Below are 12,260 nucleotides of genomic sequence, written 5' to 3' on the forward strand. Positions count from 1 at the left end.
ATGGGTTGGTGCGTGATCACCATTCGGAATTCACTGAGAGGTCGTTGGTTCGAATCTCGGTGAAAGCAAAATTAATAAAAACATTTTTCTAATAGCGGTCGCCCCTCGGCAGGCAATGGCAAACCTCCGAGTGTATTTCTGCCATGAAAAAAGCTCCTCATAAAAATATCTGCCGTTCGGAGTCGGCTTAAAACTGTAGGGTCCCTCCATTTGTGGAACAACACCAAGACGCACACCACAAATAGGAGGAGGAGCTCGGCCAAACACCTAACAGAAGTGTACGCGCCAATTATTTATTTTATTTTTTAACTGTAATATCAGGCCACTCTGACTAGCTATAAATATGTGTCACTTGGTGTAAATCGGAGTAGTCGTAAGAAATAAGACAGAAATACAAAAAGTTTTAAAGCGTACGGACGCTGTTAGAAATTTGTGTTTAAATTTGAAACAATACGACTGACGCGCTAGAAAAATACGCGCAACAGTGGGTAATGAAATACTCTAGAGAGCGCCAAACTCTTAGTGGTTGCTGTCTTTGCTCGTTCTATGCTACCTTAGATATACCAGCAAACATCAGTTGCGTTTATTATCATTTGGTGCTTGCCCAAAAATTGTTGAGTGCATATCAGCTCGAACTGTTCCCATCACTTCTATTAACTGCAGTCCCAGTATTGCAGAAATCAGTTGACTATTCAATTTATAAAGGTGAAGGAGTGTATTATTGTGCTTCAGCACCCAGCTGAATAAGTAAACTTATGTCCTCAGACAAATCCACCTTTGTAACAGCACAAAAAACAGTTTTTTGACCATTTTTTGGTGCGAATTTAAAGGTAATAGAGAACAACTTAAATAATAATAATTTGCGTCTTGGAATACAAAATAAAATGGGTATGTCCAGCGGCGAACAAAGTCAAAACGAATAATCTTCCGGCAACGAGCAAAAAGTATTTGCGTATTTGCATACTCGTCACTGTACGCGGGTATAGGTTTGTAGTTGTAGAGGACTCTATTTAACTAAGAACCAGCATTAACACCACTAATGTTCTTCTCGGGGTGTTTCTCCGTGTTCGATAGGCGAATGAAGTGCAGATACCTCCCTAAAGGAGCAAAACTCACAACGGCATAACTCCCAACGTGGGCGATGTCTAACAAATGTGAGAATGCTTTAGGATCATTGGAGAGTATAGAAGACAGGAACGTGGTGACAATTATTCTCCAGTGAAAACATTCTTCAATTCGGCACCCATGGGTACACAGCGGACGCTTCCGAACACAATGAGTAGATTAGGTACATCCAAGCATCTCTTCGCACTTGGTACAAGTAACTGGCCGAAAGTAGTGGTTAAATTTTCGATTAAAAAGATTGAAAAGCTCCTTTTCTGGTTGCTTGATATTTTTTATTGGTTTGCTTTTATTAAACAGACTTTTTATTTAATTTTTAGCTCTCTCATTTTCAGCTTTTTGTCTTTTTTTGCCCATCTTTGTTTCAGTTATTCAGAACTTGAACTTCAAAGCCTAATTTGCGGTTGTCATTAATCAAAATGATATTATCGCACCTTCGTCTGGCCAATGTAGTTAGCGTAATTACGGGTTAGCCAAACACTATCTGCTCTAAAATTGCAGACAACTCAAATAAACAAACAAACATTCGTATACAAGCAAATATTTATCTTTAAGGCTAAGTCGAGCGCGCATCTGAATTTGAAGCCAAGTTGGCAACATTTGCAAGTGTGCATCACTCTCATTATCCAATAACCACAATCTGATGGATATAATTTTGCATTACACAAACACATATGTATATGCAGATACATGCAAGCTTACAAAACATACATACAAAGTGCGCTCACGTCCGGCCGTCAAAGAGATTTCTTCTGCAAAGCTGTCGGATACCAAACACATTAATGTTCATCACCTCGCCAGCCTAATTGCGATGGACAATTCCTGGAGCAGCAGAGAAATATACATATGTATGTATGTATGCAATATCTCAGTTGAATGGTATTTGCATACTCGCATATTCTATGTTCATGCAAGTGCTAATGGGGAAGGGTAAATGGAGCAATGGTGGCGTATATAAGTGAATAAGTATATCAAACAAGGGGAGCTCGCAACGGATATTTTTCTTGACTGATCTCATCTTAGGAGTCCCGGAGACTTAATGGTTAGACCAAAAATTATAATTTTCCTTGAAACTTAACTTTTTTCAATCTTTGAGTATTAATTAAAGAAAAAAATCCACAATTTCTTGCTCCAAATAGTATCCATTTTATTCAATTCCTGTACATCGTCAGCCATAACTTTTGTCTATCCATCTGGTAATCGCCATATTACCACTCGAAACATTTACTTGCGTTTTAAAGTAATTTCCAAGTTCTTCAAATCCTGCAATGGCACGCATCAACCAGTAAAATTAGTGAAATTCCTACGGAATGCAAAGGGTGCAGAAGCGCCATAAATTTTTATCGCTACTATTTCACCCGGTTTTCGTGAGTGACTAATGCCATGTGAAGAAAGAGTAAAATTTTACGCTGCGTGGCCAATGTTTCTAAGTGTACGCTGAGCTCAAACTTTTCTACTCGTACCACTCGCCAACGTTAAGTCCCATACATAATTTTGTTTGTAAGTCGACTTTATACATAAAAGGTTTTATTATTTTTTCAATAAAAAATTTATACATTAACTAAAATATGAATAATTATGTAAATCTTTCTTCAAAAATTTCCATGATTGTATGAGTAAATTTCTATTATCACAATGAAGACACTTAGTTGGTGAAAATTAGAATAGCTCAGCTACTTGTTCCTCGTGGTCCTCTATTTCATACCTTTTAAAGTCATCCTTTGTATTTTGCTTCTTTTCGATTCCTTAGCTTCTAACTATCAAATCTAATAGTTTTCACAGCGCATTTACAAAGCTTTTAACATTACTTTAAACCTCTTCTCATCAAGTTGTATATTTGGTAATGCATTAACGTCCCAAGCATTCCCCAGAATCCCTAGTCCAACAGGTCAGTTAGTGTTTTCGGCGTATAAACATTAACGACGGCATCCCAGCCACAGTCGGCAAGCTGATGTGGTCTATTAGCATTCCAGTCCAATCCGCACACGAACTCTGTATGATTTACATTGACCTCCATAGCGTCTAAAGACTGATTGAAATCCCAGATTCTATGAAGTAACATTAGATAAATAACGCCATTTCTCGAACAAATATCCAATATAGGTATAAAAGCTAAATGTTTGCTTAAATTTACCTAGTGGTGAAATCGTAATTTGCTGTTGCCACCACCGATGCCGTTGTCGGGGAGCAAGCTAGGCGCCGTACCGCGAATTCTCCGGAGTAAAGTTGAAAGATGTGATGTCGCATGTTTCGTAAGTCCCAAGCCCGCACCAGTCCATCCGAACCACCAGTCATCAGAAAGTTTCGGTCGAATTGGCTCCAGTCACAGGCAAGTACTTCGCCGTTGTGCGCTGCTTCGATGCTCATCAGTGGTTTACCTGAAAATTCAAGAGCAGAATTCCATAAGTTTAAGTAACCATCTGTACTTACGCTAGCGAAGAGGTTGGCAATAAGTGGCGAGAACTTTGCACAGTAGATGAGGTCACTATGTCCGGTACAGGTGGCCAACGAGTTCTGGCGATGGCAATCCCATAGTTTGATGGTGCCGTCCCAACTGGCTGACAACAGCTGATGACTGTTCCACTGTTCGCCCCAGTTGATGCTGTACACCTCGTTTTTGTGTTCCTGCAAGCAAATCAAGGGCTGAGTAAGCGTCTTCAGCATTTCTTCTGAATCGGTGTTATCGTCTAGCCCGCCCCATATTTGCAGAGAGCCATCACCAGAAGCGGTTGCCGCTATATTATCCGCATACGGACACCATGCCTGCAAGACGAAAATATATGTGAAAACATTTTGCAGAGAACACATTTTGCACGCTAACAGAGTCATACCACATCAAAAAGTCCATCAGACCACTCCATTCGTCCAAGTTCAGTCAAGCCCTTGCCATTCGCCGCAGGCAGCTCTAACAGAAATAATGTGCCACCTCCAGCCAAGCCATAAAGTTGACTTGTGGCCAGTAATAAATGGTTTGGCTGGAATGGTGAAAAGCACACGCTGTACCCATGGCGATCAGGAGTGGAACACGACTGCATTTTTCCAAAAGTGTTGTTGAGTTGGAAATCTATAAAGAATACAAATTTCTTTTAGGAGATGGAGAGATTAAAATTAATCACGAATTCATATGAATGTGTTGAGTGAGGAAATTTTGTATGTGCTTAATTTATGACGATCAGTCGCGACAAGAACCAATTATGAGGTGGTGAATGGCTGCACGGTGAGCCTAAAAGTATGCTGTATATAGCGTATGCCAAATATCTCATCAGCCGGAAGTATCTACGTTCAACCGAAAATGAATCTTCAAACTACTAGAATAATATTAGTTATTGTAGTAATCACATCCGTTATTGTAGTAGTTAAACAAAATGTCCTCTTACTTCCTATGTAAGTATAACAGTTTTTGCAAGGCAACTTGAATGAGCTGATATACATACATACACAAATACTGAATAAACACATGCATGTGATGTTGTATGTTGCTCACTTTACTGCTCTAATGCTTGTTTTTAGTCAACGATGAAGTAAATATTCATTATAAATGTTCGACTAACCACAATTGATGTTATTTTTCGCCACTGTTAACCAATCAAATATCCACCACAAATCAATGAAAATCGAACAATTATATTTTTTTGCTTTTTTCCTTTTAACTTAAACTGGAGCGTAATTTGTACGAAGAACTTAGTTAATAAATATTTTCCAAGCACAGGCGTCAGAAATATTTATTTTTTAGAAGGCGGTGTGGATAAATTTCAATATCTGCACATCCTTAAAGTACAACTTTGCTTTCTATCTATCAAGACAACGACCCGAAGCACAACTCCATCTGTCCTAAATTACTGCAAGCACCCGCCCAATCGCCTGGATCCCGAGCATGTTTGGCAGGAATTGCTCAGAAAAGAAAGCTTTTCGGAGCACAAACGAACTGAAGGAAGCTCTGAGAACCAGATTATACAATATTTCCCCCGCCATGTAAAAACTTAGTAGAATGAATCTATGTCAAGACGTTTGAATGCTGTAATAAAGGTCAAAGAATTAGACACTAAATGGTTATTCATGCGTACGCAGATTATGTCAAATTATAGTATATGCACCGGACCCTTTGTGTCCGTCCATATTTGTATTAGAAACCTCAACACTGGCTTAGATCACGTCAGCAAGGAGGCCTGTGACAGTGGGTTACTTTTAAATGCGAGAAAATCTTAGTGTACCGTTATTAACAAGAAGACTTTCAAACTCGAAGGCTACAGTAAAGTGAAACTGAACAAGACTGTTATAAAATTGGACGGCACTGCCAGAAATATAGGAATAATTTTCAATAGAACTCTATCGCGGAATAGTCACGTTTGCAGTGCAATAAGGCGTGCTCCGTTCATTATGGGCTAATTAGCGCTTTAACCCAGTGAACCAACCTTATTGTATGGATGTGAGTTGTATGCCAATTGTGATAGTCTATGACATAATAAACTTAATGCCTTGTACAACAACATGGCCATACCTGTATTGTGTAAAACGTCACGAACACATATCAGTTTTTGCCTTAAAAATATTTTCTGTAAAATTTGATGGTTTATTACAAGTAAAATGCCTAAGCTGCTTCACACAAGTTCATTAATTCTAGTGACTCCAAATATTGTCGAATGAATTCAGTTCACAAAAGAGCAAAACTATCCGAAGTACATTGCGTTTTAAAAATGCACTCATACATTATTTGTCCACTAAGCTTCTAATATGCATGTACACTTATACATATCTTCTTATGATGCGCCCTTGTTCTCCTCCTCCTAATTCCACTTCTATACAGCCTGCTATTTCCCTTTATCAAATATTTTTCCTTAAAACCCCTTTAAGCATTAAAATCACATTTAAGTCTTTAATGTCAAATACTGAAAAATAACTTATGGCTGTGTGTTTGATTAATAAATAAATAAAAAAATAAATACTGATCAGGTAGTTCTGTATTCGGGCATTCAATTGAGTACGACTAAACGTTTGAGCCACTGCATGTAAATGACTTGAAAACTTAAACCTTTCCCTTTAAAAAGCCCGTCTAAACATCTTAAATCGGTGAAAAAAGAGTGAAGTTGTACATTTATTAATACAGAAAGTAACGAAAGCCTAGGTTTTCAACAACAAATTAAGGTTTTGGGTGCACAAAAAATACTCGTATGAAACAATGTTTTGCATTGTCCTCGATTAGATCTACAACGCCTACGACGTTTACTTTTGTATGTGAAGCTTTTGAGTATGAGTATTTTTTCTTGAGCGATATTATTAAATGCACCTTCAATGTCTAGAAAGGCTGCTAGAGGTAATTTTTCTGTTCGTGTTGCTTAAGTTTTTATAAATAATTTTCCAATTTCATATCGCATTTTTAAAGCTTTAGTATAGTGGATGAAAGCTAAATTTGTTGCTTATTCTAATTTATTGATTTTCTTGGTTTCCACCCGTCTATTTTACTATGGCTTCAGCATGAATTTTAAAGAACGCAATGGAAAGCGGAGGCAGCATTGGAATTTACACTCACATGTATGCATAGTGGTGAAACACGCTTTAACGAATTCCATGTGATAAGAAACTAAAAACGAAACTAAGTCACGTGTTTCCAATTTGGGTACTATGGGGGAAGGAATGGTGCACGGAAGTGGAAAAGTAACAAGCCAACACTGCTGAAAAAGAGAATGAAAGACACAATTGCGTGCACTTGTTTTTGATTGTATTAACAAATACATCGAACTGTGAATGCTAGCACCGCTAATTCCCTTCGCAGCAACTCTGATTAGGTAAGGAATTGAGCGCTCTGCACCGTTGCCTCTAACCTTGCTTGAGGTCGCTTAAGATGTTAATGCCATTCAAAAGCAAACAGCACTTACGTTGCCACTACTTATGTACAAAGGGCAAAGCAACAAAACGTGGCATTATTGGCATATTGGCTTCAATCCACTGGTCTAACGAATGGCCATCCCTAATTTCAATTCTATTGCGCGGTTGATGCCGCACAACGGCTTCTCATGGCCGCCCACTGGAATGTTAGCATAATTACGACAGCAGCGCGCAATACAGTGTACGTAATGAGAAAATCCACTTAGTTAAAAACAATCAACCTCCGCCCAGCAAAGGAATATAAGCAGGTGTATGCGGTCTCTATGCTCGCATTTCCCTTCAGGCACGCATGAACATTAGAACCCCAAACCATAAGTCATTCAGTGTTTGAAATATAAAGTGAGTGGATTGAAAAACGGAAGAGCATTCGGGAATTTACAAATTAGACTTGTAATTTAAAAAAGACACAAAGATGGTCGTATCGGTGAAAGTTTTCAAGAAGGCCACACCCAATGGCAAAGTGACCTTCTATCTAGGTCGACGTGATTTCATCGATCACTTGGACTATTGTGATCCTGTAGATGGTGTAGTGGTGGTCGATCCGGATTACTTGAAAAACCGTCGTGTTTTTGGACAGCTTGTCACCACCTACCGTTATGGCCGCGAAGAGGACGAGGTCATGGGTGTCAAGTTCTCAAAGGAACTGATTCTGTGCCGCGAACAAGTCGTTCCCATGACCAACAGCAACATGGAAATGACACCAATGCAAGAAAAACTTGTACGCAAGTTGGGCAGCAATGCGCATCCTTTCACCTTCCACTTCCCACCCAACTCACCGAGCTCAGTGACACTGCAACAGGAGGGCGACGATATGGGAAAACCGCTTGGCATTGAATACACCATTCGGGCCTACGTGGCAGACTCGGAAGATGACCGTCAACACAAGCGTAGCATGGTTAGTTTGGTGATCAAGAAGCTGCAGTACGCACCCCCAACCCGTGGCCAACGCTTGCCCAGCTCGTTAGTTAGCAAAGGCTTCACTTTCTCGAATGGCAAAATCAGTTTGGAAGTAACGCTCGATCGCGAAATTTACTATCATGGAGAGAAAGTAGCTGCCACTGTGCAGATCAGCAACAACTCCAAGAAGTCAGTGAAGAGCATTAAATGCTTCATTGTGCAGCACACCGAGATCACTATGGTGAATGCACAGTTCAGTAAACATGTGGCACAGCTTGAAACGAAGGAGGGCTGCCCCATAACGCCGGGCGCGAATCTCTCCAAAACTTTCTATCTGATCCCGTTGGCAGCAAACAACAAAGACCGTCATGGTGAGTAGCCAACACCACACACTTGACATAGGTGTTGCATCCTATTTCATTGCTAACTAAATTTCTTCCAGGTATTGCACTCGATGGTCACTTGAAGGATGAAGACGTAAATCTGGCCTCCTCGACATTGGTGCAAGATGGTAAATCCACTGGTGATGCATGTGGTATTGTAATCTCCTATTCGGTGCGAATCAAGCTGAATTGCGGAACTCTGGGTGGCGAAATGCAGACCGATGTGCCATTCAAACTGCTGCAACCGGCACCCGGTAAGAGATTGAACAACCTGGGCTATTCTTGTGTAATTCGTAAATAAAACGTTCATTTGCTCCCAAATTTAGGCTCCGTCGAAAAGAAGCGCTCCAATGCCATGAAGAAGATGAAGTCGATTGAGCAGCACCGCAATGTAAAGGGCTATTATCAGGATGACGATGACAATATAGTTTTCGAAGATTTCGCCAAGATGCGTATGAACAACGTTAATATGGATGATTAGGCGTGGCAGGCAATGGGGTGCACCTATGGGTGGCGTAAGCTGGCCAGGAATCGGGTACACTTGAACGAATTTGCCAACAGGGCGTATGTGATATTTTTAATGGAAACTGACAGAAGAAACTGTGGAAGTAATTTGTTGCAACAACAGTCATTTCGGCATCGCGTCTCATCAGCAGCGGCACTAAACTTAATCCTTAATAAATTATTCTTGTCTACTTTTGTATTTGTGTATGTAAGCGAAGCAATACTCCAAATCAATTACATTCACAAATACCTGTATGGTGCGGGTACTTGCGCCATTCTTAATCAATAAAAATGTTGATCTGTGAACGAAAAAATTCTTATTTATATTGACGAGGAACTTACTTGGCAGATCACACAACAACACAATTCCAGTAGTGAAAACTACTGACTTTTATAAATTAATAATTCTTCTAGGTAGTTCAATGTTTTGTAAGCGTATTTGAAGCGTTTCAGCATCCACATGGAATTTGTGTAGCATCCGTTCGGTTTGTTGGAAGTTTCAAATGCGACTGATGAATGTTGGCTATCGTGTTGAGTTGCCGGATATATGTATGTATGCATGTATGGATGTATGTATGAATGTACGTGCAGTGCAAATAATGGTGGAACGATATTCGTGAATAAGGGTTGTTGTGGAAAAAATGTTGGTTTTGTATATGTATGCGTAAGTACAAGTATGTAGATAAGTGCCTGCAAAAGAATTGTTGTTCCTGTGCATTGTGCTCCATGCGTGTAGCTCTATGTTTATGTATTCTTTATTTGGCTGCATACAACAGCAATGACTTGCCACCCTTATTACCTTTATTTACCGTGCTTGATTTCGCATACCCATGCATTCAAATACTTGCTCCTGACCAATCAGCGATCAGTACCGCCAAACAACCCTTTTAGACGCCAGAATTTTCATTGGACCATTCAATTATCACTTGAAATCGACTTAAAGCTGTATATTTCCCAAAACTGACCTCTTGGTTTAACGGTCATCTCTCTTATTTATGAGGCAGTGTAGCTATGTGTTTGTGTATTTCAGCTTATCAGTATCCGTGTATGCGAAAACCATAATTGTTGGCCTTTGAAACTTCCTGAAATATACGTTACTTATGCAAATCGGTTCTATTATTATTTTTAGAAACTAAAGACCAGCTGAGGTAAATGTGCAGATGCCTTGCAATTTGCGAATTGCCCACTGCCTTCCTTTTGACTTGAAGGCTGTGCTTTGAATAGTTTACCTTCAACTAGAAGAGGAGGTAGTAGTGGTGTCATCTACTGTCTTCAAAATTCGCAAAATTATATTTATTAGTTGTGTTGTGTTGAAAAGTTTTAGGTACCCCCACAAAGCCTCTTTGTTTGTATCACAAATTGACATTTTGAAAATCGAGTATGTATTTATATATACATACTGATGCAACTAACTGGTTGTTCGGAGTGCCCAAATTACTACCCAAATCTAGCCGTGGAGTACCTGTAGGAAAAAATTCAAATAGTGAAAAAATGTATAGTTCTGCATGAGTACAGCTTAGCCACTGGAAAACCATTTCATCCATTATTCCTATGTAACGAGTACCAGGCAGCCGCAATGCCGAATGGTTTGATACGTGGCCACCATTCCGAAAGGCACAGGTTCGAATCTCCATGGATCAAACACCACATGATAGAAAAAGTTTTTTCTAATAGCAGTCTTCCTTCGGCAGACAATGCAAACTTCCGAGTGTATTTCTGCCATGAAAGAGCTCTCATGAAAAACGATTTGCCGTTCGCAGTCGGAATTTTGCTACATCTCACGAGGCAGCTGAAGCTCTTCGTCTGCAATGAGTGATGGTTGGAGTTAAGGAAGGCGGTAAGAGACCCCAGTGGTCGCAGTCGTGTTTGGTCCTGAATCTCGTCAGTATAGTCGAAGAGATGTCCCCTGACTCGCTTAGGAGGTGACTCTAGCTCTGGGCGATTCCTACGGTAGCACCCCAGCAGGAATTGCTTGCTGAGCATCTTACTGTGCTTCTTAACCGCGTGCATGGAAGCCTTATTGTGAAATTGTTCCAGACCTTTTTGCGGCTTTGGACCTTAATGGCAATTGCGGTTGTATGCGCCAAGAAGGAGAGCAACTGCCGAAGGTGACTCCCAAAATTTTGGGGTTGTTAACGCTCGGTATTGGTCTGGCTTAACTCTTACACAACCCGTGTTTGTTTTCGCTTCCAATATAAATTTCAGAGCAGAACCCCGTAAATATTAAGACAACACTCTATCCTATCGATAATTACGACGACGTCTAAATTAACACTGGCTCGAAAGAATAAATAAAGGTAGACCTCATCTATCTCGTTTAGTACCAGTTCCAAACTATTAAAAAAGAGATAACGTCGCCACTACTACAGTACGTACATGAGTGTGTATATTCTTTCACGGCTTGCGCTCACTCTCTCCTATGGCTTGCGGTGTGACCGCTATTTTACTTCGAAATTGTTCAATTGCACAATTGTGGTGAACTTTTTTAATCGGTTGTCGATGACTTGCTCTTTTCCATTTGCTTTTCGTATCCGAAGTATTTATGTATTTAAATACATCACAAGTCATTTCACACTCTGCTGAATTGTGCCACCTAAAAAAATAGAAAAAATGGAAGAAACTGAGGTAGACACAGGCGGAGACCGGCTACGGTTAAGTGGTCCAGTGTGGCACTCGAAAAACTTCCTCTTCATAAGATTTGCTTATGTGACAGTGCCTATAAATGCGACTGTCAACCACGGTTCAGCATTGTGAGCGCCTGAGCGTCATCAATGGTTAAACTCTTAAAGTTGGTACGAGTAAATAGTTGGATGTACAAGTGAAAGTGTTATTGTAATCGCACTAAGTACTAAATAAGTAAAGTTTAAAGCTGTTATAAATATGTTGCCCATTATGATTTTCGCCATTATGCTCAGTATGAGTGTCCGTTCGCCGGTTATTTATTGTGCTGCTCAACAAACTTTCGCAATACGCAATGCTCGTAACCATCAACGCGGAAGAGCCCACGCCAAGGATCAGTTTAATGCAAACGACGAAGTTGCAACGCTTAACGATACAACTCTGCTACAACACTTGCCATCACACAAATACAATCCAAGTGTTAGTGAGAAAAACAATCGGCCGCATTATCCTTTACTGCGTGCCACTCCTCCTGAAGTGGCCAAGTACCGCAACTTAGGTAATTACTACCAGGACATTCCACCGAATGTGCCACTAACGATGCTGGCGCCACCGATACCCACTTTCAAAAAAGAGCATAAACGACATTTGGAGCATTCCACACCCGTCTCTTTTGATCACCATGTGTTGCATTTGAATGGCAAGTTCGCGATGGATTCCCGTCCACGCCGCTATGTAAACACCAGTTCCATCGCAATACAAACACCAAATCCATTGAATGATGTAAATGACCAACTGACAGACACTGAGGAAAGGGAAACCTTACCCGCACAAGGTGCGCTGCAGAAAAAT

General features: G+C 40.2%; 2 protein-coding genes across 3 annotated transcripts in view; one reads left to right on the top strand and one right to left on the bottom strand.

Moving 5' to 3' along the window:
• Positions 1-2,796: 2,796 nt before the first annotated feature.
• LOC129241605 (peroxisomal targeting signal 2 receptor) overlaps positions 2,797-12,260 on the bottom strand; it is a 31,151-nt gene continuing 21,687 nt past the window's right edge. The window contains exons 1-4 of one of the 2 annotated variants that reach the window (XM_054878035.1): positions 9,132-9,226; positions 3,954-4,186; positions 3,257-3,885; positions 2,797-3,170 (exon numbers count right to left, since the gene is read on the bottom strand). In XM_054878035.1, the coding sequence (XP_054734010.1) occupies positions 2,999-3,170; positions 3,257-3,885; positions 3,954-4,157 (1,005 nt within the window). In that variant the 5' untranslated portion in view covers positions 4,158-4,186; positions 9,132-9,226 and the 3' untranslated portion in view covers positions 2,797-2,998. Of the gene's footprint in view, positions 3,171-3,256; positions 3,886-3,953; positions 4,187-9,131; positions 9,227-12,260 lie in introns of those variants that run through there. The other variant, XM_054878036.1, reaches the window with a different exon arrangement.
• LOC129241604 (phosrestin-1) lies at positions 7,262-9,103 on the top strand. Its single transcript, XM_054878033.1, has 3 exons — positions 7,262-8,273; positions 8,345-8,539; positions 8,612-9,103. Exons 1-3 carry the CDS (start codon positions 7,418-7,420, stop codon positions 8,764-8,766), a joined length of 1,206 nt encoding a protein of 401 aa, XP_054734008.1. The 5' UTR covers positions 7,262-7,417; the 3' UTR covers positions 8,767-9,103.

This window comes from Anastrepha obliqua, chromosome 3 (assembly GCF_027943255.1).
Source record: "Anastrepha obliqua isolate idAnaObli1 chromosome 3, idAnaObli1_1.0, whole genome shotgun sequence".
In the NCBI taxonomy this organism is placed as follows: Eukaryota; Metazoa; Arthropoda; class Insecta; order Diptera; family Tephritidae; genus Anastrepha; species Anastrepha obliqua.